We start from the raw sequence: 26,764 nt of genomic DNA on the forward strand, positions 1-26,764 counted from the left end.
CTAATGTCTCTCCCCTGATAAATCAAAGGAGCGATGTAGGCCTACATCCCATAACGGTAAACGGAGCCTTCCACTCGGTTGCTAAGCTTTCAGTCGTTGCTCAGGTCAGAGTGCTGCGTATGAATCCCACCTGTGTCAGGTGTGTGTGTGTGCGTGTGTGTGGAGCATTTTCTAGAATGAGATCTCTCGGTCAACCAAAAGACTTCAATAAACCTCTTACCAATCCACCCAAATCCCTTTAATCCCCTCCCCCCCTAACCAAATCGGCACTGAACCTGAAGGTCTGCATACAAATGTTTCTCCTTCAGTGTAATTTTCCACATCAGCGATCTGTCTCGTCGGAGTGAACACTACAGTTGAATGTCTGTAGTGGAATTCTGGTTTATCTCAGGCTCGATTTGGATGTTTTGTCCAAACCTCTTTGTGGTATTTAATTCGCCGTTTGAAATAGGCCTTTGAGATCACGTGCACACCATTTTTTTAAAGCCAAACAATGATATCTCTGTACATGACACATGGAAATGAAATGTGTGTTTTTTCTCGATGAATATTTAAGCGACAGTGTGAAAAAAAATATATATGATAGCGCGATGTAAACGTATCAGCAGAAACGCGGACTTGTAGATTTGAAAGGTCGGCTGATGAGATGAATTCAAAGGAGACGGACAAGCAATTTGCCTCTCTTCAACTGAAAGCCTCTCTCTGCCCACTGAACTCATCACTGATGTCTATTCATCAGAGCAATCTCTATCCAAGCCTTTCTAATCAGAAAACGTCGTATAAGACAGAATGATCTGAATTATAATAACACAAAAAGTAAAGGAGTGTTTTTTTGTAAAGTGATGACGTTCATTTTATGTGTTTCCTTGCGCCTAAACTAGAACCAAACAGGAAAATGAGTGTTGTGCGGTGTAGAGAGCTCCACATAACACTGAACTTAGTACAGTTGCATCGTGTCTGAAATACTACTGCACAATAACACATTCTAAACACGGTCTTGCGTCTATTATTATTATTATTTTTCAACTTAACCCTAAGCTTCTGGTTCATATTCAGTCATTACAACTATTGTAAAAATAAGGGCGAGTTGCAAAGTGAACTGCCGCTTCAGGAATTATAAGGCGTTTTTTTTGTTCTTCTGGGCATTAGCCAAACCCTAGTGACTAATATGAGCCGAGCCTTGGCCCAAGAAATAACGCAACAGGATAATCTCGCGTCACTCGTAAGACACGCCCCTGAGGTTTTGGCTTGTTGAAGTGTAGGTAAAACTTTTCCCATAGACCTTAGGCATAGCACCTCAGGAACACTGCGCAGAGAAAACGTTAACCTTTTGACACCTATTCGTGAGGCTTGGCTAAGTTGAAACTCTTTGAGTTTCAACCATGTCTTTGGCAGACCAGAGTCAACAGTGGTACCCTACGAGCGTGCAGGTAACGGTGCTCCAAGCAAAGGACCTTCGGCTCAAGGGAAAGAATGGTACGAACGACGCTTACGCCATCATGCAAGTGGCCAAAGACAAGTTTTCCACCTCGGTGGCCGAAAAAAGCGTCGCTCCTGTTTGGAAGGAAGAGGCCACGTTCGACCTGCCTTTGTTTCACCACGGAAATGTGGAAAGCTGTACCTTGCGCGTTCAGGTTATGCACCGAGCTCTGGTGGGACCTGACAAACTGCTCGGGCAGGCGGTTATTAATCTGCTGGAGCTCAACGAGAATAAAGCCCGCAGTAAAACAGAGTGAGTGCTCATGGCGTCTCAACCGCAGTCATATGAAATGTCTCTCTCTGTCTCTCTCTCTCTCTCTGTCTCGTTGAAATATGTGCAAAATTGTGCAAACGACATATCCTTGTCCCACATGATCTCTGGAATTCCTGTAGGCAGTTTCGCCGAGTTTGATTTGATGGCAAACTGCCAGGTGGCCGCGCACCGACAGTTATAGAGTTGCTCATCGATGCTGCTCGGGTTCTTATCAGAAACATGGCAGTCAAGCCCAAATTTAGAGAAATTACTTAGTTTGTGCTTTCCTCCTTTGGCCCTTGTTTCCTATACCAAGCTATTGCAGAGAGAAGTGGACACTAGTTCCGCACTGTAATGATTCAATGTCTGAGGTTTCCTTCCGTAAAAGTTAAAAAGTGAAGTTTTCTTGAGGATTCAAACTAACACAAAAGACCCAAAAATAAATCAAAAGAAAAACACCGATCTCTTTGAAAACACGTTATATTCAAAATCATTTTATCCAGTGTAAATACAGCAAAAACCAGCAGCCCTGCACGGCCTTTTAACCAGCTCTTGTTTCGTTCTGAAAATAGTGTAGTGTTTTGATGCGTCTTTTGCTGGGTTGCGTGTGTCTAAAATTAGACTGCTAGATGCAGAAGTTTTAGTTACTTAGTTTGTTTGTTTTTTAACTGACCATTCGTGTGTGTGTGAGGGCTTAGTTTTTATTTGTCTCCATTGTATGATCAGACTCTAGACTTGCACACACCAAATCAATGGGGCTGTTTTCTATAGATTTTGACTCATATGTTTCTCTCTCTGTCCTGCTCTGTCTCTGCCTTGTTATTGTCTGTGAGGCTGAATGCTACACCATACTGTCAAGTAAGCTGACACTGGGTTGTAAGTGGACCTTGATGTACCCAGTAAGCTGATCTGTCCCCTCCCAGTCCGTGCGAGGGTTTTGAATGTGTGGAGGAATGGAATGTCAGTCCTTCGGTCTTCCTGATGTCTGATCTCTTATTGTCCTGGGGCACTTTGTTCTGAGACCTTATCGTAGTCACTGTCATGGTCATGAGACCTGCATAACTCACTGTCCCTGCACATCAGCTGCTTTCTGTTGCTCATTAACCAGCAGTCCCCCGTCTGCCCAAGTCTCTCTACAGAGGACATATATCATCATTTATACATCGCTGCAGCCTCCTGCTCCTGTCCAGGAAGTCTTACTGTAGACTACGACTTGTTATGAATGCACAGAGTGTATCGTGTTTGTAGACTACGACTTGTTATGAATGCACAGAGTGTATCGTGTTTGTAGACTACGACTTGTTATGAATGCACAGAGTGTATCGTGTTTGTAGACTACGACTTGTTGTGAATGCACAGAGTGTCTAGGGCGTTTGCAGTGATGTTTAGCCGATTAAGATTTACGTTTCTTGTTTTTAATTTTTTTTTTCTGGCTGCTTGCTTCTTGGCTTGGTTTAAAGCCCTACTTTAAACCAGCACTGCATTCCAGAGTGGTAATTAGCTGAAGAAGGACGTGTAGCTTTTTTTGGGGGGGGGGGGGGGGGGGTTCATCCTTGGGTGTAGCAGCTGATAACGTTGTGTTACTGTCAACATGGCCAAGTCTTGCCAAGACTTTTCAGCTTCTGTTGGAGCGATCACACACAAACACACTCTCTCTGTCCTCTCTGAGTGATAACACCCGGACACACAAACACACCCTCTCTGTCCTCTGTGTTTCAGTGATCACACACGGACACACACACGCACACGCACACACACACACTCTCTCTGTCCTCCGTGTTGGAGCGATCACACACAAACACACTCTCTCTGTCCTCTCTGAGTGATAACACCCGGACACACAAACACACCCTCTCTGTCCTCTGTGTTTCAGTGATCACACACGGACACACACACACACGCACACACACACACACTCTCTCTGTCCTCCGTGTTGGAGCGATCACACACAAACACACTCTCTCTGTCCTCTCTGAGTGATAACACCCGGACACACAAACACACTCTCTCTGTCCTCTGTCTTTGTGTGATCACACATGGACAAACACACACTCTCTGTCCTCTGTGTTTCAGTGATCACACACGGACACACACACGCACACGCACACACACACACTCTCTCTGTCCTCCGTGTTGGAGCGATCACACACAAACACACTCTCTCTGTCCTCTCTGAGTGATAACACCCGGACACACAAACACACTCTCTCTGTCCTCTGTCTTTGTGTGATCACACATGGACAAACACACTCTCTCTGTCCTCTGTCTTTGTGTGATCACACATGGACAAACACACACTCTCTGTCTTTGAGTAATCACACACGTACACACAAACACACACTCTCTGTTCTCTGTCTTTGTGTGATCACACATGGACAAACACACACTCTCTGTCCTCTGTCTTTGAGTAATCACACACGTACACACAAACACACACTCTCTGTCCTCTGTCTTTGAGTAATCACACACGTACACACAAACACACACTCTCTGTCTTTGAGTAATCACACACGTACACACAAACACACACTCTCTGTCTTTGAGTAATCACACACGTACACACACACACACACTCTCTGTCCTCCGTGTTTGAATGATCACACACGTACACACAAACACACACTCTCTGTCTTTGAGTAATCACACATGGACACGGACACGTACACACAAACACACACTCTCTGTCTTTGAGTAATCACACATGGACACGGACACGTACACACAAACACACACTCTCTGTCCTCTGTCTTTGAGTAATCACACACCGACACACAAACACACTCTCTCTGTCCTCTGTCTTTGTGTGATCACACACGGACAAACACACTCTCTCTGTCCTCTGTCTTTGTCTTCCACCAGAGGAAGGGTGCAGTGGATGAGGCTCATGTGTTTGATGTCATTCTCTGCTGGTCTGATCTGTTTGCCTGAGTCTCAGTTACTCAGGCTCTGGGCTTCTGTTTCTCTCTTTCTCTCTGCCCCTCTCTCTTTCTCTGCCTCTCTCTCCCTCTCTCTTTCTCTCTCTCGTTTTATCTAAGGCTAAGAGAGGGTTTATCTGTTTCTACTGTCTCACACTGTACACTAAACCACTGCCTGTCCCTGGACTGTGTTTTCGTCTGTTTCCCTGTGTCCTCAGTAACTAGTGGGTTTAATATCCTACTTTGTTACCTCTCAGTTTATTTTTCATAGCTATAGAAGAGTGAAAACTGGTACCAACAGAGAAATCAGCTAATGGTTAGTCTTTGTTTTTTTTTCTTTTTGGCCTGTGACTGACAGTACTCAAGTTTTCATCAGAACCTTGATGGGACAGATTAACTGCATGCAAATATCTGACACACACACACACACACACACACACACACAGTGTCAGCTTTTCTGCCAATGGCCAGCGATGGTTTAAGGAAGTCACATTGCTGATAAAAGCCAGTGAAGCTTTTGGAAATGCCAGGCAGTTAAAAAAAGGAGGGGGGGGGGTAAGGCCAAAATATGTGTCTGAGTCAGACCTTGGCTCTGGACTTCTGGAGTGAGGCAGCTCTGCGCTTGTTGTCTGTGGAAAGTTAGCAAGAAAGTGCTACAATACTTTAGTGCAGAGAGCTTTTTTGTGTGTGTGTGTGTGTGTGTTGTTAGTTGAGAAAATAAGCTGGAAAAACATCACCATAGATACATGTCAAATGAATGTAATTTCGTTGACCAAACATTGAGAAAGGGGAGAGATCCTTTTTTTGGGGGGGGGGAATGGTTTCAGCTAATACGTGGAGCGCCTGTTCTGTTGTGATAGGAGAGTGTCGTGTCACAGCACGGTCTTATCAGCATGTTTGACACTCGAAGGAAGTCAAAGTCGCTGAGACAGTTCAAACAATAACAGACAGAACGCTGACTCGACTATTCTCTGGCTTTCCTGCTCGCCCTGGCCAGAGAGAGAAACCTGCATTTCATCTGCCGGAGGGTTTTTTTTTCTGGCCGTCCTCTCTCTGAGCTATTCTGAGACAGCTCCCATTAGTAGCTTTTCACACCCCTCCCTGACAACGCCTGGATGTGTTGTAACTTCCCACAGAAGTGTCTCACTTCTGTTCCTCTGTAGCAGGGCGCAGTTCACAATTAATGGTTTTTTAGTTGATTTGTTTGTTTTTTTTCATTTGACATGATGTCACCAGCAGGTACCAAGTGGAACATTCCTGCTCTGTGACCTCTAAGAACCGCACACAAAACCAGTTCAAACTTAGAACAATGGTTTTGTCAAAGAAACACTCCCATGCTTTAGAGTGTCAGTTAGATTCTAAAGAGAAATGGGTTGGAATTAGACTGAAAGAGGAATGCTGTCATGCGACATGGAATACTGTATTGTTACGTACAGATCATCCTCCCACCGTCATGACAGGTCCAATTTGATGTGGATGATTGCTTTTGACGAGGAGAACACAAAACAGGCACCGTTTTCTCACGTCTTTAATGATCTCATAGTGTTCAGCATGCAGTAGGATGTGAAAGGTTCTCTCTCTCTCTCTCTCTCTCTCTCTTTCTCCCCATCACTGGTTGAATAATCCTTTTATTCTTGGGCTGGTTGTGAGATGAGTTGTATCGATTTGAATCCTGAAGACATCCATGCGGGGAAAAGCGTCGGGGTGACTCAGACATGTTGTCATTCCAGTTAGTTGGTCAGTTCGTTTTCTTCCTCTTAAATGAATATGTCCGTACATCGTGTTCCCCTGTGTCGCACATCTCCGACGTAACGAGACACATCAGCCGAGAAAGAGACGTTTGAGCGTCAGGATTAAATCTGCTGAAATGCCGAAACACACTCTGTGCTCAGGGATGATGGCAATAATAATAATAATGCTGGTTTCATATTGACTTTTTCCATGTCTGAATGGTTTCCTTGGAGCTGTACGGAAGAGTGAAACACTGGTTAGGGGAGAGGAGATTACAGTCCTCCATGTAAAGAAAATGCCGTGGTATGCATTTGAATCTTGGCAACGCTGCGTGTGTTTTCAGTGTCCAATTTGCATTTCTTCCCGCTAGTTGGGAAACACACATTTCCTGGAAAAAAAATCCGCTGTCTCTCTCTTTATTTATTTATTTATTTTTCTTGGAAAAACAGGGGCTGTTTCTTCACTCTCTCGCTGAAAGAGCCATGTCATTTTTTCCCAATCGTATGACTTCCTGCTAAACGTTGGGGGGGGGGGGTGGTCTTCTTTGGTTCACACACCCCTTGGGTGGTTTTATGGACCTACTGGGAGGCCCATGGAGCCTGGGGTAGGAACCCCCAATCTGCAGGTACATGCTCCTCTCTGACGTCATTGGACGTTTACGTACCCTGTTCAGTTTGTCTCAGTGAACCCTCTGGTTCTGTAGAAAACTGTTGGCATTTTTGTCTCTGTTTTGCAGTGTTTGGATGTGAAACTGCTTTCCTGGACTTCGGCCTCAGAGAGAATTATTGCCTTAATCTCAACTGCTTTAACATAAGAGACTCTATACGGAATGCCGGTGGATTAACACACACACTGGACCTGTTTTTCGTGATGTCCAAAGAAACCCCTTCTGTTTCTGACAGAGTTTTGCCTTCTCCGATAATACACACTTTACAGTGTGTTACAGCAGTGTTGGCATCATGTATTTACGGTAATTACTTCCGACTTTGAGGTCATAGGAAGTGGATAAGGGCCAAGGAGAGGAACTCTTGATGACTGTGTACAAACTGAACGGTCATTATGGTCTGAGGGCGTGGCCTCTTTAACCCAGATGGACACGGAGATTAACCTTCGAAAGAGTCTGCGTTGACTTGACGACCAGTAAATATTTGGTCATTTTTGAAGAGACTGAAACCTGACCTAGATCTATTGAAGATTTTTTTTTTTTTTTAAGTCTTGCTTATCGTTTTCATCTGTCTCCCATGTGTGCGTTTGAAAATGGACTGAAAACAAATGGAATATGGTTTCATTTCTTCCTCCCTTTGTCAATCTTCATGCCTCTCACAGTTTCTCTTTCCCTGCCTCTGCTAACCCTGTGGCCATCTGAAGAGCTTTTGCTCTCAAAATGTCCACTGCAAATAAACACTACACCAATAAAACACAACTGAATTTGAATCAAAATCCTTAGAAAACCATTTCAAGTTTCAAGTTTATTTAGAGCCCAGTATCACTGTTTAAAGTCTCAAAGGGCTTTACATGTCCAAAACAAACAAAAAAAAATGTTTCTTTACAAATGTTTTTTATTTTTAAGAAGAAAAAAAAAACCTCCGGTTCTTATGTATTATTGTGCGTTTGTGTCTTTTGCTACAGACTAGTTTTTAACCTTTAAATCCTGGTACAAATCGAACTGACGGTATTTTGTCATCTCCCGGCAGATGGTTCAAGCTGTTGGATAAGTCGGGAAAACAGGACAAGGAGAGGGGGGAGGTGCTACTGGACATCCAGTTCATGAAGAACAACATGACGGCCAGTATGTTCGACCTGTCCGGTCAGGAAAAGAAACGCTCGCGCATCGGAAAACTCAAGGACAAGATGCGCGGGAAAAAGAAAGAAGGCCTGTCGGACTCCGCCTCAGCCGTAGTGCCCTCCTCAGGGCAGGTCCTGACGGACAGTGAGGGGGAGGAGGCCGGAGAGAGACAGGAGGAAGGAGAGGATGGGGGCGACTCCACCACCAGCACCAAAAAGAAGAAAAAGATCAAGCTGAAGTCGCTCTTTGGTTCCAAATCCAACTTGCAGCGTAACGTCTCTCAGTCCATGTCCACGCTGGGCGCCCTCCCTGAGAAAGACTCGGTCATAAGCTCCAGCAGATCATCTGGGCTCAACGTGGATTCTCCTGACGGTAAGGTTCCCCATCACGCTGACCCCGCAGGCTTCCTCATGGTAGTCTCAGAGTTTTTAGATGGATCACTGTTTTCTCTCTCTCTCACTCTCTCTCTCTTTGTCTCTCTGATTCAAAGGCAAGAAGAAATTCAAGTTCCTGACGCACAAGCGCACAGACAGCTCGGACAGTAAGGTGTCTCTGGGGGTGTTTTCCCTATCGGGTCACTCCAGGCAGGGTTCTGCCAGCCACAGTAACCTCTGCATTAATGGCAGTCACGTCTACACAGAGGAACCAGAATCTCGCAGCCCTAGAACAGGCTCCACCCTTAGTCTGAACAGCTCTGGGCGCGGCTCTCTGGAGGACCTCCGCAGAACGGGCCGACACAACTCCAGCACCTCAATGGACTCGCTCAAGACCTCAAATCAACCTAGTCAGTCAGTATCAGAGCAGGAGCGCATGAAAGAAGAGCAGGAGGAGGAGGAGGAACAGAGGAGGCAGGAAGAGAAGGAGAGATTGAGACAGGAGCAAGAGGCAAAGAGCAGAATTGAAGAGGAGAAAAGACAACAGGCGGAAGAGGAGGAGAGGAGACGGATTGTAGAGGAGCGGAGTAGAATGGAGGAGGAGCGGAAAAGGATGGAGAGAGAGGAAGAAGAGGAGAGAGAGAGGATGGAAAGAGAGAGGAGAAGGATTGAGGAAGAGGAAAAGATGAGGTTAGAGGAAATGCAAAGGCAGGAAGAAGAGAAAAGAAGGCTTGAGATGGAACAGAGGATGAGAGAAGAACAGGAGAGGAAAAGACAGGCGGAGGAGGAAAGGCAGAAAATGATCGAGGAGGAGAGAAGGAGAATGGAGGAGGAGGGGGAGGAGGAGAGGGTTAGGATGGAGGAGGAGAAAAGAATGATTGAGGAGAGGAAGAGATTAGAGGCAGAACAGGAGAGAATTAGAAAGGCTGAGGAGCAAGAACGAGAGAGAAAGAAAGCAGAGGAGGAGAAAAGGAGGAGAGACGAAGAGGAGAGGAGGATAAACGAGGAGAGAAATCTAAAAATGAGAGAACAAGAAAGAATGAGGCAGGAAGAAGAGGAGAGGCGTTTGGAAGAGGAGGAAAGGAGGCTCAGGGAGGAGGAGGAGAGGATGATATTTGAGGAGGAAAGCAGAAGAACACTTGAAGAGAGACAGCTGCTTGAAGAGAAGAGAAGACAGGAGTTGGAGAGAGTGAGACAGGAAGGAGAGAGAATGCGACTGGAGGAGGAGGAGAGAACGAGGAAGGAGGAGGAGAGAATGCGAAGGGAGGAAGAGGAGAGAATGAGACAGGAGAAGGAGGAGAGAATGAGACAGGAGGAGGAGGAGAGAATGAGACAGGAGAAAGAGAGAGTGAGACAGGAAGAGGAAAGAGAGAGACTGGAGGAGGAGGAGAGAATGAGACAGGAGAAAGATAGAATGAGGAAGGAGGCGGAGGAAAGAGTGAGACAGGAGAAGGAGAGAGTGAGACAGGAGGAAGAGGAGAGAGTGAGACGAGAGGAGGAGGAAAGGAAGCGGTTGAAGGAGGAGGAGATGGGACGAGAGAGAGACAGGTTGGAACAGGAGAACCTGAAGAGCGTACGACAGGGTAAGAGCAGTGCGGCCTTTGGAGACATCTTCTCCACCAATCCGTTTGAGGAGAACACATCCTCCAATACCTTTGCAGAGACCTCCTCTGCAGACCCCTTCGGTGAGACTACCTCCAGCAATCCTTTTGAGGAGTCGACACCTGTACCACACGGCCGCTCAGCCAGAGTCAGACCAAGGTGAGTGACTCTCGTAACTGTACACACACACACACACGTCTCGTTTGACATGTTTCTCCGTTTTAACACAGCACAATAAAGGCACATACCGTCTCTCCATAGACATGTTAGAGTCACAACACCACAGATATGAAATGAAAGTCAGACCCATGTTTGGAAAAGCCTGTCTCAGTTTGAGGAGCGCCGATGTGATACTGTGTGAAGGGTGCCCTTTCATAAGTGGGTTAGGACAGATAGATTTCCTGACGTGATGGAGAGAAAGACACAGGGCCTATCCCGGAGTCAGTGTATCTGCGGCTGTGTCTCCATTTGGGTGGGGTTTGGGGCCGGGGGGGGGGGTGAAGGGTTGGGTGGGGTTTGGGGCTGGGGGGGGGGTGTAGGGTTGGGTGGGGTTTGGGGGGGGCAGGGTTTGCGGGTGTTTGGGCACAGAAAACATTAGTTCTTCCATGAAGTCAGTGGCTTGGAAAATGACATCAGACTTCCTGTAACAACCCAAGTGACTCCTCTGAAACTTACTAACAATCTGTCACAGATCTGAAAAACCATCTACTTTTCCTCCAGAATTATTATTTTTTCTTTCCTCATATCTGTACAACATTAAAAAAAACCAAACAAACAATCATTGCAGTGAGTGACATTTACAGTGCAGCCGTGTGTTTTCACTGAAGGTGACTGACAGTTATTTTATGAGACAGTGAAGGAATGTGTTCATCTGAGGGACATAACACTATCCCAGCACAGTCAGCTCATTAAAACATCTCTGTAAAAAAACCATTCGACACTGCCATGAGATGTGCTCCTGTGTGAGTGTGTGTGTGTGTGAGTGAGTGAGTGAGAGAGAGAGAGAGAGAGAGAGAGAGAGAGAGATGAAAAGAGAGAGGCAGAAGGGAGAGGAAGAGGAAAAACAGGAAAGGGGTGGGGGCTGGGGAACTTTGAGGACTTTACTTGGACAGAGCATGTTGGTTTATAGTGTAGAGTGGATCACAGTCATTGGGAGAATCTGCAAAACTGTGACACATCACAAACATCTCGCCGGGGCTGTTGGAGTAAAGTCAGAGTTCTGTCAGGACAAGTTTGCAGCAGGGCTGTTTGTGCCAGACATCTTCTCTGACGTTTACGCCGGCCGTCTGAAATTCTGAATGGGGAGCGAGCGGGGGGAGTTAGTGAAACTCAGACTTTAGTGAAAACTGAGTTAGTTAAGTCAGAGCAAGCAGTTAACCTCCTAATAGAAGAGCCTTATGATTTTGTTTTGCTAGGAGAATGAAGCCATAGAGCTCTTCTATTAGGAGGTTTACTACTTACTGCTTAGTTTTCACTAAACCCGCTTTCTGGAATACCCCCCAGGTCTTTTAAACAAACTCAAAACAAACTCACATATCTGTTTCTGTTTGTTTATATTTGTACTAACCTGTCATTTTCTTTTTCTTTTAAGCTAACATAATTTCCGCCTGTGAAATAGTAAAGTGTTGTAAACATAAATAAAGCCGTCCAGCCTTGACTCTCACTGTCTCATCTCATCATTATTCTTCACTCTGAGATCTCTCATTGTAAATACCGTCTGTCTGTCTTAGGCTAACCTCCTCCACCTTTTACATTTAACCCCATATAGATATCAGTGATTGTTTTTTTTCCACGCCGCTGAGTGAAATATCGCTGAGGGGGAAATGGTGGAAGTGTGGCCGAGCGTAAAAAACAGATGATCAGGCAACACTGTGTCTCAGGTCACAAAAACATGGGACCACGAGAGTCAGAGGTCACAGAGGTCAGGGCAGTGCGCCCCTCAGTCTGTCAAGAAGAAAAACTACCCTGAAATTAAGGGCTCAAACGTGGAGCCCTGGCTCATCTGTTTCAGTTACAATAATCCTGATCGCCACCTAATTTGTTTTGAATGAATGTTTAGAATGGTCTGTCTATCTGTCTGTCTGTCTGTCTGTCTGTCTGCCTGCCTGCATGCCTATCTATCTGTCTGCCTGCCTGCATGCCTATCTATCTGTCTATCTGCCTGCCTGCATGCCTATCTATCTGTCTATCTGTCTGCTTGCATGCCTATCTATCTGTCTATCTGTCTGTCTGCCTGCCTATCTATCTGTCTGTCTGTCTGCCTGCCTGCCTGCCTATGTATCTGTCTATCTGTCTGCCTGCCTGCCTTTCTATCTATCTGTCTGTCTGCTTATCTGTCTATCTATCTGTCTATCCGCCTGCCTGTCTCTGCTTGCCTGTCTCTCTGCCTGCCTGTTGGTCTCTTTGTCTGTCTGTCTGTGCCCCCTGCCTTTGTTTCTGTTCATTTATTTCTAAAAGGGAAGCTCTCAGGCTGCACCACTGATTCTTTCTCCTTTTCCGCATGCTGCTCCTTCAGTGCCTCAGGGCTCTTCTCTCAGACCGTTTTGTCGAAATCCAACCCGTTTCTCGAGAGCTCTGATGAGGAGACGGAGGACATCACTGTTCCCCCCGTGTGGCCTGTTAAACAGACCGAGAAGAAGCGCCGCGCTCCTTTGCCCCCAGGTAAGGCGACCCAGGTGGGTGTAGTGAAACCAGCAGCCCTGTGCAGCGGCCCCACCGACGAACCGTCATCAGGACACAGTCAACCCCTCCCTCTGAGTGAAGCTCAGGGCCCACGGAAGGACAAAAGACCAGCTCCCCCCCCTCCACCAGAAAGCCAGAACAGAGATCAAGGCAAAGAACAATCCGGAAAACTTAAAGCAGATTTCAGAGAGATCCAGGAAACCAGCAATGCGTGTGATGTTCTCTTGCGACCTGAGCCCAGTGCGGAAGCGAACAGCTTGCCTCCTGGTTCGTATGTGAAGACGCCCGGAATTACTGTGAAAACCCAGTCGACAGAAGGAGCACGTTCTTCGGCTGAAAGCGAAGGAAATCAGCAGGGAGCCGCACTGAGGACCGACGCTTTCTGGGAATGCGCCCAAAGCCAGCCAAGCCACAAAGTTACAGAAACCTTTAAAACACCTGCCAAACACAGCAAAGGACCAGCACCTGCAAAACCCTCATCTCGGTCAAACGACAAGTCAGATCCTCAAGGTGCAGTCGATAATGTGTCAGAACTGAGCTCTGCTGTCGCGACAGAACCAGCAACTGGAGATATTGGATCCGGTTCTGGCACAAACAGTGCCAGTATTCCTACACATCAATCGGCAGCGGAACCAAAGAGTTCATTTAAGGGCGAGGACGTGACAAGGTCTGATCCGCACACCAGAGACCTGGTCCAGGTGGACTCCACTATCAGCGTGCCCAGTAGTAACGGGAGCTCAGCCCCCCTGCAGAGAACAGCTGTGGTTGAGCAGAGTGAACTGGACTCTCTGGAGGAAAACGGCCTTCTTTCATGTCCAGATCAAAGTCACGGCTTTCGTTCTCCGTCCAGGGATGTTAAAGAAGAACGCCCAAACACGCACAGCTCGCCCTCTGAGGACAGTGTCCTGAAAAACGCGTCCAGAAAGAAGACTCGTGCGCCCTCGCCTCCGTCAGCTCAGTTAAAAACAAACCAAGACCGTGCGTCATCGGAGTTGCGGCCTTCGGGAGGCCGGCCCGCAGCCGCGTCAGGAAACGCACAGGCCTGTGAGCACAGTGCAGAGAATGTGTCGGATAACACGGATACCCAGTCCACTCCTGACACACTTCACTCCACCACTCCGCTCCAGATCTCCCAGGACGAGAGGGCGTGTGCTTCTTTGCTCGTGGGAGCAGGTTCTGGTTCTGGTTCTGGTTCTGAGTCTGGGTATGGGACTGTGCCGCTTGCCAAGGTTTTGCCCTCTGATGCTCAGCCAATAGCACGGCAGGGCAGCAGAGGTGAAGAGGTAGGGCAAGCGAAAGCCAATCCTGCCGCCGCACGGCCAAGGTGAGACAACCTGGAAAATCCAGTGTAGTCCCAGTCCTTCCCTCCTAGTGGTAGTTGTGTGCTAACGGTTTAGGGAGAGCTCAAGTCCAGACCTTATGGGCCAAAGTCCTGCTGCTTTACTGTCCCACCACATACCTGAGTTCTACCTGTCCGACAGGTGTGAATGTTCTTCAGCCACTTAGAGACAAGCAGTGGTCAGCACAAACACAAATCCAGCAGGACTTGTGGACTTTAGGGCCTGAGTCATGAGCCTCTTTTACTAGGTGCTTGTGGTCTCTGTGTGAACTCGAGTTCTTTTAGTTTAGCGTGTATATATATTTATATATGCTAGCTCTGCAGCATCTGTCAAAACTTCCCTGCTTTTCATTTGGTCTGTATGTGAAGCGCTATAAGAAGTAAGGGTTTAGGCTTTGTATTAAGTGTCACTCAGATTTGGTCAGAAACTCTGAAGCTATGAAATTATTTGAACCCTGAATCTACTTAATCTAATTTAGATTAAGGATAGAAATCCTTTTATAGTGCTGCTTTGGTCGGCCTTCTGAGCAAACTCTGTTATCTGTGACATGGCAGGATCTGGGTCATCTTAATGACCCCGTTCGCGGTGTCGTGTATTTTTTTATCTTCCTTCATCTGGTATTCCTTGTCATGTTCCCTTTCCCCTAATGTCAGCCGTATGTTTCAGTCAGTCTCTGAAATCTTTCACAGCAAAACTGAATTCTGAATGAAGCCGTAGCATCTTAGCATGGAGAATACGTCAAGAACACGGAGAGAAAACAAACAACACATCAGCTTTCATGAATAATGAAATAAAATCTGAAACGAGGAAGTACAGCTCTGAATGTTCTTCCTCTCTTTTTGAATTAATCATCACTCAGAAACAGCACATAGCACAGAGAACATCTACTTTACATGTACATGTCATTGAGAATTAGGCTCGTGAATCTTTGAAGGACGCATCCAGACGTTTCTCTTCCAGCTGTATGTCGCTTTATGGCTGAATATCTCTTCGTCTGTTCCGACAGGCCTCATGCGGTGAAGCCATTGGGCTCTGTGGAGACACTAGACAGCGAACCTTCCGTGATTAGTGATGACACGCAGCTGAAGAAAAAGGTATTTTTATTTATTTATTTTTACAGTTTTCCAAGACTAGAGTCTGTAATCTTACCAGCATTCGCTGGAAATGGGGTTAAGGGTGAATGAGGGGTCACTCAGTTAACAGGCCGGAATCTTTGCTTTTCCATGTTATATGACAACATTTCCATGTTATGTTACATGCAGACGTGTGTTTTTTGAAAGAATATACTATGTGTCAGGCCATTTCATTTTTATCGTATGCGGTTAAGATTTATAGCTGGTCAGAGAATTGTGAATGCAAATCCAAAAGAGAGGAGGTTGTGGCAGCGACTGTAAACGCATTGTTAATGGTTAAAGTTTAATACTGCCACAAAGCCTCCTGTGTATCAGGAGTCCGTGCTCAGAGAAAATACACAGCTATGTTCTCCAGGGTCATATCACTGTGGTACACATTGTAATACCAAATACAGTATACAAACACTAAAACAGATACACACACCAGATAGAGAAGAGAAAAGAAAAAAAGAAAAGAGAAGGAGGTGAAGATCACGCGCCGTTCCTGTGAAAGCAGGAAGAGACACAATAAAAGTCAAAGGTGGATGAATATCATCAGCCGTTTCGTTTTTGTTTTCTGTTGTTTTGGTTTTTTTGTCCCAGGTGCCGGAGACGGCGCGGACGGGTCCGTACTCTCAGCTGACTCAGGAGGAGCTGATTAATCTGGTCGTCAGGCAGCAGGAGCAGCTGACCCAGAAAGACACTAAGATCCTGGAGCTGGAGCAGTACATCGACAACCTGCTGGTGCGAGTCATGGAGGAGAACCCCGGCATTTTAATGGCCATGAACTCGCTAAAGAAAGCGGTCTAACAGTTTGGTTTCAGAGAGAGAGAGAGAGTTTGGCTGGATTAGTTACTACACGCTTAGTCTGGAAATAACTGGGCTAAGTCAGCTAATCAAAAAGAAAAGAAAAGAAAAAAACAAACCCACATAACTACGTCACTATCCTCAAACACTGTAAAAAACTGTGCACTTTCTACTTTCTGTGTTTGTTCCCTGGTCTGTGTGTTAATACAGGTGCATTTAAGAGGAGTGATATTGAATAATGGTTACTGACCCTTACAGTGCTGTTGGGATTCTGCCCTATTTACCAGAGGCAGGAATTTTTTATCGTCACCCTGAGGGTAAAACATGTTTGTTTTTTTGTTTGTCTGTTTGTTTTGTTTTGTTTTTGTTTTGAGGGCTGAAATATAACTTTAGTTATAATTGTCTTATACATTTGGTTTATTTGCACTATGTAATCTTTAGCGGCGTTTTTTTTTTACACACCATTCCGATCAAATGTGGAGGGATAGGGTCGTCATGTAAAAGCCAATAAAATAAGTTAATAGTGAAAAGTAAACAGCACTTATCGGTCTTAATGAAAAGTGACGTGTGGTGAAAGAGTGTGATGCCATTTCTACTGCTGAGTGGTATGTTGTGTATTGGGCGAACGATTTTATTTTCGTGTTCCACACATTGCTTGAAGCACTTTAAGAAGACGCTCTGTGTATATGCGTTGCCTTACTGTACCCATATTACACTGAAATAAAAAGTGGCTTTCTATCTTCTTGCAGGGGTTGTTCCTGTCGTATAGATGCAAAGTCTGTACAACTAAGTATTTAAAACGAGATGTAACAAGCAATGTTATGAATGTTAATAAAATGCTAAGAATGAGTAAAGTTCGTAAATGATGTAAAAACCAAAGATTACTTTTGATTATGATTCTTGATTGACACTGTAACTGTCACAATTTAAATACAATAAAAACAGTTCATAAATTGGTCTTCAGAAACGTTCTGTTGCTGGGACAAAAGCTTAAGAGGAACCAGTTGAACGGTCTCGCTCCGTGGCCGTTGTAATATTGGGAACTGTTTATTGTGGTGTCGGTTTCCACACGGACCGAACACATTTCGCCGGTTTGTAAACTAACGTATAAACGTCGGCTACATAGGTCGTAAACAGTTGTGAATAATTTAAAATTAACATGAAGATCCCTGCGCAGTTCTTTCCTCCTCTCGAATATGAGTTATTTGAGATTAGGTAAATTAGTGCGTAGATGGCTAAAGTCAACAGGAAAGGGTTGTATTAGAGGCAGCAGAATCTCCGGTGAGAATGCACTATACTGCAACTGCATCATAAAAGCATGTCAGTAGGCTTGGGAGCAGCTATACGTGTTTTGTGTGAAACATACCGCTAAAAACGCTAATTAACTGGTTGACGTTTTATGTAATTCAGGCTAGTATATGTTTGTTGTGATATGTTTGTTTGAGACGTTGTTACATACGCAGATAACGTGTTCTATGTTGGTTAAACTTCCTCTAATTTTCTTTTTAATATTCGATATTAGTGCTTATCACCTCGGTATATAAGTTTGCGGCCGTTAGTGATTTAAGCTTCTTTTTATTCCCTTCGAAATATTAGTTCGCCTGAGTTTTCGGGATGGCCAAAACCTGTCCTGAATGTGGGTCCTCCAACATAGTGGAGGATGATTTGTATTCACAAAAACAGCTAGTATGCGAGGATTGTGGTTCTGTTGTGTCTGAAGGACTCCTGACCACCACCCTTAGTGATGAAGCGCAGGCCACAGGTAAATTTGACTTTATGATTTGTATTACGGTGTGAGCACTGGTCTTTCGGTTCGCTTGGCACAAACTGTACCTGTTTTTTTTTTTTTCATATTCATCACGTTGATACGATCTCTATTTACCTTATTCCGTCCTGTAGCGGTTCCATACTACATTAGCACAGAAGTGACCAAGCGACCCTGTCCAAATCTAATTAAAGGTAACTGTCGGAACGTTTTTTTAATTACGAATTCTCTTCATGAGTCGTTGGGGGAGTGTTTTTTATGTTGAGATGGACCCTCTTGCGCCCTTCTGACTAGGTCTGCGGCGAGTGCGCGCTCTCTGCCGGATCCTCAGGCTTCGGAGCGACCTGGAGTCCGGTGCCGTGAATCTGTTTGAACAAGCCTACAACCACCGCGATTTCCTGTTTGTCACTTTACAGAAGAAAGAGGTCTTGGGTGGATGCTGTGTTCTCGTCGTCTGCAGGCAAAACAACAGACCTGTGGCTTTTGGGACCATCAGTGCACTACTGGAAGCTGACCCAGCTTTCATTGGATCGGTTTACCAGGAGCTGACCAAGAGCCTGAACATCGAGGCTTCCAGCACCGGCATCCTGGACCTTCTGGAGGGTTACTGTTATGGGTATTTAATTCAGCTAAGCTCGAGACTGAATAGCCTATGCCAGGAAATTTGGCCTGCAGGAAAGATGACTGCAGCTCCAATTAATTTGTCTTCAGTTGTAAACAAAGTGCAAATGCATCACATATCAAATAATGAATAAATGAAAAGAATTATTATTAGTTTTAATAATAATGTGATTATGATTAGACGATGAATTTAATTATTGGGTAATAGAGAGAGTGGATGGTGTGCTAATGCTATATATTAACTGAACGCAGGACGAAAGAGTATTTCAGCATTTTGGTCTCAGCTGAGTTTGATCATAGTCATACCATTTTCAAGACTTCACATCTATTAATGGCATTGCCATTACAAAGTAGCATAAGTAACAATTGTAGCAGTTACAGCCCAAAACCATTTATTCGTGGCTTCTCTCTCTCTCTCTCTCTCTCTCTCTCTCTCTCTCTCTCTGTCCATCTCTCTGCGTCCTCCCTGTCTTTTTCAATCTTTCCACGTCTCTTTCTCTTTCTTGCTCTCTCTCTCTCTCTCTCTCTGTCTCTGTCTCTGTCTCTGTCTCTCAGTTACAGACTTGGGCCTGGGCAGGTGGCAGAGGTGTTGTCTGAACCCCCTGAGAAGCTGGTTGAGAGGACTGCTGCTTTGGTTGAACTGGCCTCCGACACCTGGCTGGTGACGGGCCGACACCCTCTCCCTATCCTGATGGCCTCTCTTTACGTGGCCTGGCAGTCGATGAATCCTCAGGTGATTGACAAAGCTGCTTTAAGAAAACAGGAGGAAGAAAACAAGTTTTTCCTGCAGTTCAGTTCCACACGCTGTCAGGCACACACTGTTATAGTGATTGTTCATACAGAGACACTAAAGAAAGCCTCTGTGGTTCTGTAGAACATCGTGTATGGTTAGCAGAGATACATAGTCACCTGGCAGTGAGCGTGTGCTGCCCGCTACCTCGAACCTAGTGTTTTAACCAGAGGTGAAGGGCTTTCATTTCACACTCTGGCAGGACAGAATTCTGCTCTAATATTGGAGCTTAGGTTAGACAGGGCCCTTGGATCGTCTGACTGTAGTAACATGTCAAACCCTGACAGGCCCGTGTGAAGTATTCCTTGAGAAAGTTCTGCCAGATCGCCAAGGTAAGTTCCGGTTCCGCGGCTCCTCGTAACTGCACGGCCCTGCGGCGTGTGGCGGAGCTGAGGGACGTGCTGTGTAAGCTGGGCAGGGAGTTGCCCTGGCTCAGGGGAGCCGCCGTGGACCCGCAGAACGTGGCCGCGCACGTGGACGACATCCTCAAGCACCGCTGCTCCCTGCTCCTCAAAGCCATGAGGAGCCACGAGGAGGAAATGCTGAAGGAGCTGGCGAGTGAGAACGTTCCTGACCCCGGGGGGGCGTCTCCAGCCCCACCCGCTCCGACCGTAAGGCAGGCTGAACTGGGCCGGATAAAGGAAGGCCCGCTGACGTCAGTTCACTCTCTGGCATCGCCGCAGCAGAGCCCAGTGCCACAGAGTGAAGCTGCTCAGCAGGTGCAGAGTGAGAGAGATGTAGAAGAGAGGGCTCCCCCTGCTGGCGGCGACACGCTAGACACCGAAATGCACTGGGGGAAGAGACATTTGTTTGTGCCTCCCAGCGCTCGGAAATCGAAACGACGGAGAGCGGACGCGGCAGAGCCCAACGTGACGGGGGACGAGGAGATTTCGGACGGTGAAATTGAAATGTACATTCGCTCAAACGCAGAGGTCAGCGAGTATCGTGAGGCCCAGGAAAAGCTGCAAAAGGCCTCAAAGTGAGGCCCTCGTTTTGGTTTTGTTTTGTTTTGTTTTTTTCTCTTGATTGAAATCGTGTGGAGCAGGATGTGTCTCCTTTTTTTGACCTGAGCGGTGTGTGGTTAACTCAGGCTCGACTGTCATCGTTCCAAATTTTTTTTTTTTTTTTTTTTGGTGTCAATGAACGTGTGACCACAATTTATCATTTATCTTTTTTGTTTTGTTTTGTTTTTTTAAACTGCTTTATTTATTGTTTAAAATGCAGAATGGGTGCTTAAATGGAAAATAGTGTAAACCAGTTAAATGTCTCCAGCTGGGGAAGTTATTTCCTTCTGTGGACCAGAGTGTACATATGTTGAAAACTGATAAATAAAAGTTGTTTGTATTTATGTCTGCTGTGTTGTTCCTCTTAGTTCAGGCAGGTTATTTATGGTGAAAAATGTGTCTGGCTGTTCGGAGTTCCGCTCTATTAAAGACTGAGCTTATTCAGACCGGCATCTCCCTCACAGATAAATATGTATGTGATTAATGTTTTTAATACTTCAGACGATTAATGATGTCAGTGTGACCCACACTCTTGCTTCCTCTCTCAAATGGACCCGTTTTCATTTACAAATTACCCTTGGTCTCTGTTTTCTTTGCCCTTGACCAAAAGAAACAAACAGAGGAGGAGGAGGAACAGTCAGAGCGAGCCCAGTGTTGTAAAGTTGTCTTGGCTTTTATTCGTTTTGTAATAAATGAAAAATGTTAATCACTTTATCCCTCAGGCCAAGCATAGAGACAAATTCAAAAAGGTCAGTGTTTTTTTTTTTTCTTTCTTTCTTTCTTTTTTTTTTGTCTGCTATTAAAACCTTATGATCATGACTGTCAACTCCATTGTCTTATTACATTGTTTCATTTTCATTATAATAAGATGTCATAGATTAATTTCCTCCTGGCTTATTAAATTTGTCCCTGTTGATAATGTCAGCAGTCTGGTACCCTTGGCTTTTCGTTCTCCATGACGACTTGTTTTGACTTGCGTTTGTGATCGTGTTTGATGCTACATTATGTCTCCCCACTGGCAAGTACATCTGCGTAATTGCTTATTTAGTGCATGACTGGTCTAATCATGGGCTTTCAAAAATTATGTCCATTCATTGGTCATTTACTTCTTAAGTGGGATGAGCCAATATGGCAGAGGATAAATACACAGAGGGTGTTTATTTACAAGGGTAAAACCTACGCAAATATTAAATGGCAAAAACGCTTTGATTGTCCCTCTAGGGCTGGTGTGGTCCCACGGCAACCCCCCCCCCCCACCCCCCAGTGAATTTGCTGAGATCAAGCAGACTGTAGTAGTCAGTGAAAACTGGTCTGTGTTAACTGAGCAGATTGCGATCTCGGCACAGACAGAACACGTAGCCGTAAGCAAGATCCTTCTGTTACTCTGTTCAGTGTCTGAAGGATGAAAGATGATGATGATGATGGTGGTGGTGGTGGTAATGAATGGGTTGAGGCGGATCAGAAGAACACAGCGCAGTGTCCCGGCTGTCAGCTGAATCAGGCTGTTTCTCATGTTGCATAAAGAAGAGTTGAGATCTGCTTTCAGTCCTCACGCGACTGCACCGGTCCTAACGCGACTGCTCCGGTCCTCACGCGACTGCTCCGGTCCTCACGCGACTGCTCCGGTCCTGTGATTGATGACAGACCCTTCGTCTCTGCTGCTCTGAGTCTGGTAACGGGCTGCGCGGGCTGCACCAGTCCGTCGTCCAGCCGCACGTCTCGGCTCCCCAGTCGGTCCCCGGGAGCCTGCGCGGGCCCGTGACCGGGAGATGAGACCCGAGGACAAGTCTCTTTAACTTCACGCGTCCGCGGCTCAGAGAGCATTTGAATGTCAGTGAAATGTCGCTTTCTCTTTCTTTCATCTGTCCTTCTTTCTTTCTCTCTCTCGTCTCTGAAGCGATCTCCGGGCGTGTCCGTTCGGTCCACGGCTACAGCACCACGCTGGCCGTGGCACAGTGGTTGGCGGTGACGCCCACGCGCCGACGGCAGGCGAACATTTTGCGGAGCTCGGCGCGGAAGCGGTCGTGCAGCCAGGCGTAGAGGAAGGGGTTGCAGCAGGACGAGCTCATGGCGCAGAGGTGACACAGGAGCTGGATGAGCAGGAAGTGGCGTTTGTTAATGAGCCGGATGTCTATGTCCCGCAGCACGTTAAAGACGTGGATGGGCAGCCAGCAGATCCCGAACGCGGCCACCACCAGAGCCACCAGACGGAAGATCTTACGCTTGCGCGCCCGCTGGGCCTCGGCCTGGTCCCGCGTGCGGTGGCCCGGGGCCACGCAGTTGCGCAGCTTGACGGAGATGCAGAGGTAGGAGACGCAGACGGCAGACAGAGGCAGGATGTACGTGACCAGCAGGGTGCTGTAGGCGTAGGCCAGCCGCTGGGTCTCCTGGCCCAGCCAGAACTCCTCGCAGATGGTCAGGCCCTCCTCCTGGAACTCCACGTGGTACGTGTGAGCCACCGCGGGAGCCACCAGGGCGCAGGACAGGAGCCAGATCCCGGCCATCACGTAGGCGCACGTGGTCACGGAAATGCGCCTCTTCAGAGGGTGCACGGTGGCATAGTACCTGCCGAAAACAACAGGAGTTTCAGATATGAAAACCAGGGAAGTACAGTCTATCCTGACAAGGCTCTTGTGCTGTGACTGACCACTGCTGCACAAAAGTTGCGAAGACAAAATGCACTTTTTTCACACTCTGTACAGATTCAAAACAGAGTAGACTTATCTGCTCTCCCACATGGATTAAAGCAGACCACTTATGACATTCATATTCACTAAGGAACAAACGTCATTCAGTCAGGGAGAACTTGTGATTTGATATTCAGCCATTCATACCTGAGAAGAAAAAATATGACTCATCAAAAATTCTCTGATATAAAAAAAAAGAAAAACTGACTGTGATAGAATGAGGGGTTATACCCAGAGGGTGAAAACATCTCTAAACATTTCGTAGGAACCCTCAAGCATGCCATGCACCAAAAAAAAAAAAGATCCCATTTGAAAGATCAGCAAAAGTTCTCTTGTAAATAAATAAATAAACTATTGACATTCGCGGTTCATTTAGGCACTCCTCTCAGGAGTAGAGAGGGGAGAGTGCCGCTGTGTTTAGGGGCGGGGCTGAGGCAGGTGGAGGTACTCACCTGTCGACCGCGATGGCGGTGAGGGTGAAGACGGACACGTAGACGGTGACGGGCTGGATGAGGAACACGAGGTAGCACATGAATCGGCCGAAGACCCAGCCGCGAGGGTTAAAGGCGTAGGCCAGCGTGAAGGGTACACACGTCACACACATCAGCATGTCGGAGAAGGCCAAGTTCCCGATGAAGAAGTTGGTGACGTTGTGCATCTTGCGCGTGCGGCAGATGACGTACAGCAGCAGGTAGTTGCCGAACACGCCCACCAGTACGACCAGTATGTAACAAGGGACGATGAGCGGTTTGAAGGACTGTAGCAGAGCCACGTCCGCGAACGGGTAGCTCTGATTGGCCAAATCGTTCTGAACGGCGACCTCGAGCACGAGCCCCCCGGGGGTCACGTCCCTCCCTGGCCAGCCGCTCCCGCTGCCCTCCATTTCTGGCAAGTCGGCCTTCTCGAACTTTCCTGAGAAAACGCGAGGCATACACGTCACAGCGTGGGAGGATTGTGTAGCCATTTCTGTCTGTGCTCTTGTTTGTGTGTGTGTGTGTGTGTGTGTGTGTGTGTGTGTGTGTAAAGACATCAGAAGTCAATTTCATGATTCAGTCTCGTTTGATTGAAAGCTTAGCACAGTCTCTCAGCTTGTCATTTTTTTTTTTTGTTTTGTTTTTTTTTTTCCGAACATTTTGAGAGAGGATTCACAGCAGGGCTAATTGAAGAATTGTGAGGTTTTTAACAGGAAACTGAGGTTTTATGGATTGAAAACAAGCTGTCCTGGTTCAATAATGAAATACCATCAGTGTCAAAAGCACGAAAAAAAAAATCTTTTTGCAACTCAGCAATTACAACATTTCAGATTGACAAGATATTCCTCTGCAATTTGCCAACCGAGCCACTCAGACAAGCATGAACAGACGTTCTTCCAGCTAGGTGCCCTTTAAATGGCAGGCCATTTGCTTCTTATGGCTGTTATGTTCTCCACATTTTGGGGAGAACACTTGCATCCCATTTGAACCAGTTCTTACACCCACTTAAAACTGTGAGAGAACGAGGGCTCTAAAACGTGAGTGCCGTAAACAGGACTACATTCTGCCATCTCCACACATCCACAGTGCCTAGTTTGTAATCTGCAAATTTGTTTGTAAATTGCCAGTCGTCGCAAACTGGATGAGTGTCATTTGCCCCGTGGAGTCTGCAGTTGGAATCAAGCTATGAACTGAAATACTTCATTGCTGTACAAGAGCCGGCCATGGTATTTAGGTCCAAAAAACAGACGTACTGAAGTGACCGTGTAAAATTTACAGGACACATTTTTTATAACTGACCCCACAGAAAACTGTACAAATAAAACACACAGACACCGCACCCAGAATACTGACAAAAGTGAATTAATACAGACGCTCATGTGTTGACTGTGACAAAAGGCCCGTTTAACCAAATTAACTCTGAGGTGAGTGATGGAATTATTTACAATACCGCTCATTAGCAGTTTAATTTCATTTACTAAATGGAACTGAAAGTATTACACAGGAGTTGTCATAAATATACATTTACGACATTTGACAAACCAAACAAACAAACAAAACAAAACAACACTCTTGAAAGATTTGACTTGGTAGAGCAAATTTTAATAAAATATATTTTAATGTGCACTGGCTCATTTGTTTTTCATTTATATACTGAGAACCGCGTGTGTTCAGACAGACCACACAGAACTGTTCAGTTCAGACACAGAGCACAGGACCTAATGTCTGTAAAATTGTTACTTGCTTTTCTTTGCTTTCTTAGTTTTCCTAAGCTAAACGTGGAATGCTCTGAAAGCAGCCAACCATCTCTAAGCACAATCCGTTCTCTGAGCGGTTACCATCACTGCCACTGAGTGAACATAATTATCTGAATGAGAGTAACAATTCTGATGAGAAACGTTTCCATCGGAAATCATGAACAAACAAACAAGCCCTGTAGAAAAACGGTTCATATTCAGGTGAAAGTGTCCTTGTGGCCAGCTTCCATGCCTCTTATCACCCTGTTTTCCTTTCTATATATCTATATATATGTAGATACACACATACACATATGTATATGAGTATGTATGTATTTATATATATATATACTCACACACACACACACACACACACACACATATATATATGTATGTGTGTGTGTGTGTGTATATATATATATATATATATATATATATATACACACATACACACACACACACACACACACACACACATATATATATATATATATACACACACACACACACATATATATATATATATATATATAAAATTTATGTATTTATTTTATTTTGGATGGCATAGTTATTTCCCTAGTCTTTGTGTAACTCTCCTGAACGATGGAAAGCCAACGTCAGCGTGGATACAGTGAGCCTACGGTAAAAGCTCTATCCATCAGTGCTGATGGTTGTACGATGGTGGACGTCTCAACGCTTTGTGACAAGACTGCTAAGGACATAATACTGGTTATTATCGTGGAATAGTGAAGCGCGCGCGTAGGGATCGCTCTCTGGTCTCCGGGGGAACGGTAACACATTGATGATAATGCAAACCAAAGCCTTTGGTTCGCCTCTCCTCACTGAAGAGGATATGGCGATTAATGCATTTATTTCTCACCTATTGCCCTCATTAATTAATATTCACCTACTTATCAGAGTTAGAAATTGTCTTTTTTGTGTGTCCATGGGGCCAAAAATTTGATTTATCCAAAGCACCGCGTCGCCAAACCGATCGGTGTCCAGCATCCAGCTTTATGGAACTTCATTCACGTTTGGCTGTTTGTTCGACTGGTTTATCTTAAATAAACTATTTTTCATATGAGATGACAGATTTACAATAGGATATTCCTCACTCTCATTGACTATAGCTTTAAGATACAACAAGCCGACAGGAGTCTCCACGCGAGTTCATTTCTCCCCGTCCGACGCTTTGTCAAGTGACAAATGCGATTGTTGTGGTGTAACCCCATATGTGCTCTCTTGTAGCCTACTTGTTTCTGATGGTTTAATGACTGACGATTTAGAAGCGAAACAACTAAACAGGCTGAGAAAAGGGAGATAGATGTGGTAGATGATACAGAAACATCGCTTTGTCAGGAGTAAAGTATGTCTGTACTTTAATACAAGCGCTTCACCAGCGGCATCGGACACAGCATCAGAATCTCAACAACCCCTAAAAACATGACCGACTTTCAGACCTGTGGAAATGAGAATAATTACACACAACCTGTAATATTATTCTGACCGAATAATTCTACCTGACAGAAAGGTTTTGTCATTTTTTTCTGATATTGATATAATTTTACATACTACAGCTACTATTACTACTAATAATAACAATGGAA

The 26,764-nt window shown here is 45.6% G+C and overlaps 3 protein-coding genes across 3 annotated transcripts; 2 read left to right on the forward strand and 1 right to left on the reverse strand.

Moving 5' to 3' along the window:
- Window positions 1–1,382: 1,382 nt before the first annotated feature.
- Window positions 1,383–16,375, forward strand: rab11fip1b (RAB11 family interacting protein 1 (class I) b). Its single transcript, XM_030768262.1, has 5 exons — window positions 1,383–1,732; window positions 8,073–8,536; window positions 8,655–10,299; window positions 15,169–15,256; window positions 15,878–16,375. Exons 1-5 carry the CDS (start codon window positions 1,383–1,385, stop codon window positions 16,082–16,084), a joined length of 2,754 nt encoding a protein of 917 aa, XP_030624122.1. The 3' UTR covers window positions 16,085–16,375.
- A 955-nt stretch (window positions 16,376–17,330) lies between these two features.
- On the forward strand, window positions 17,331–20,240 carry brf2 (BRF2 general transcription factor IIIB subunit). The gene is made up of 7 exons (XM_030770125.1): window positions 17,331–17,362; window positions 17,678–17,843; window positions 17,981–18,040; window positions 18,141–18,462; window positions 19,023–19,200; window positions 19,545–19,798; window positions 19,991–20,240. Exons 2-7 carry the CDS (start codon window positions 17,696–17,698, stop codon window positions 20,238–20,240), a joined length of 1,212 nt encoding a protein of 403 aa, XP_030625985.1. The 5' UTR covers window positions 17,331–17,362; window positions 17,678–17,695.
- Window positions 20,241–22,189: 1,949 nt separating this feature from the next.
- prlhr2b (prolactin releasing hormone receptor 2b) lies at window positions 22,190–23,831 on the reverse strand. The gene is made up of 2 exons (XM_030769902.1): window positions 23,401–23,831; window positions 22,190–22,826 (listed from the first exon to the last, which is right to left on the reverse strand). Exons 1-2 carry the CDS (start codon window positions 23,829–23,831, stop codon window positions 22,190–22,192), a joined length of 1,068 nt encoding a protein of 355 aa, XP_030625762.1.
- Window positions 23,832–26,764: the final 2,933 nt, after the last annotated feature.

Source organism: Chanos chanos, chromosome 3 (assembly GCF_902362185.1).
Source record: "Chanos chanos chromosome 3, fChaCha1.1, whole genome shotgun sequence".
Taxonomy (NCBI): Eukaryota; Metazoa; Chordata; class Actinopteri; order Gonorynchiformes; family Chanidae; genus Chanos; species Chanos chanos.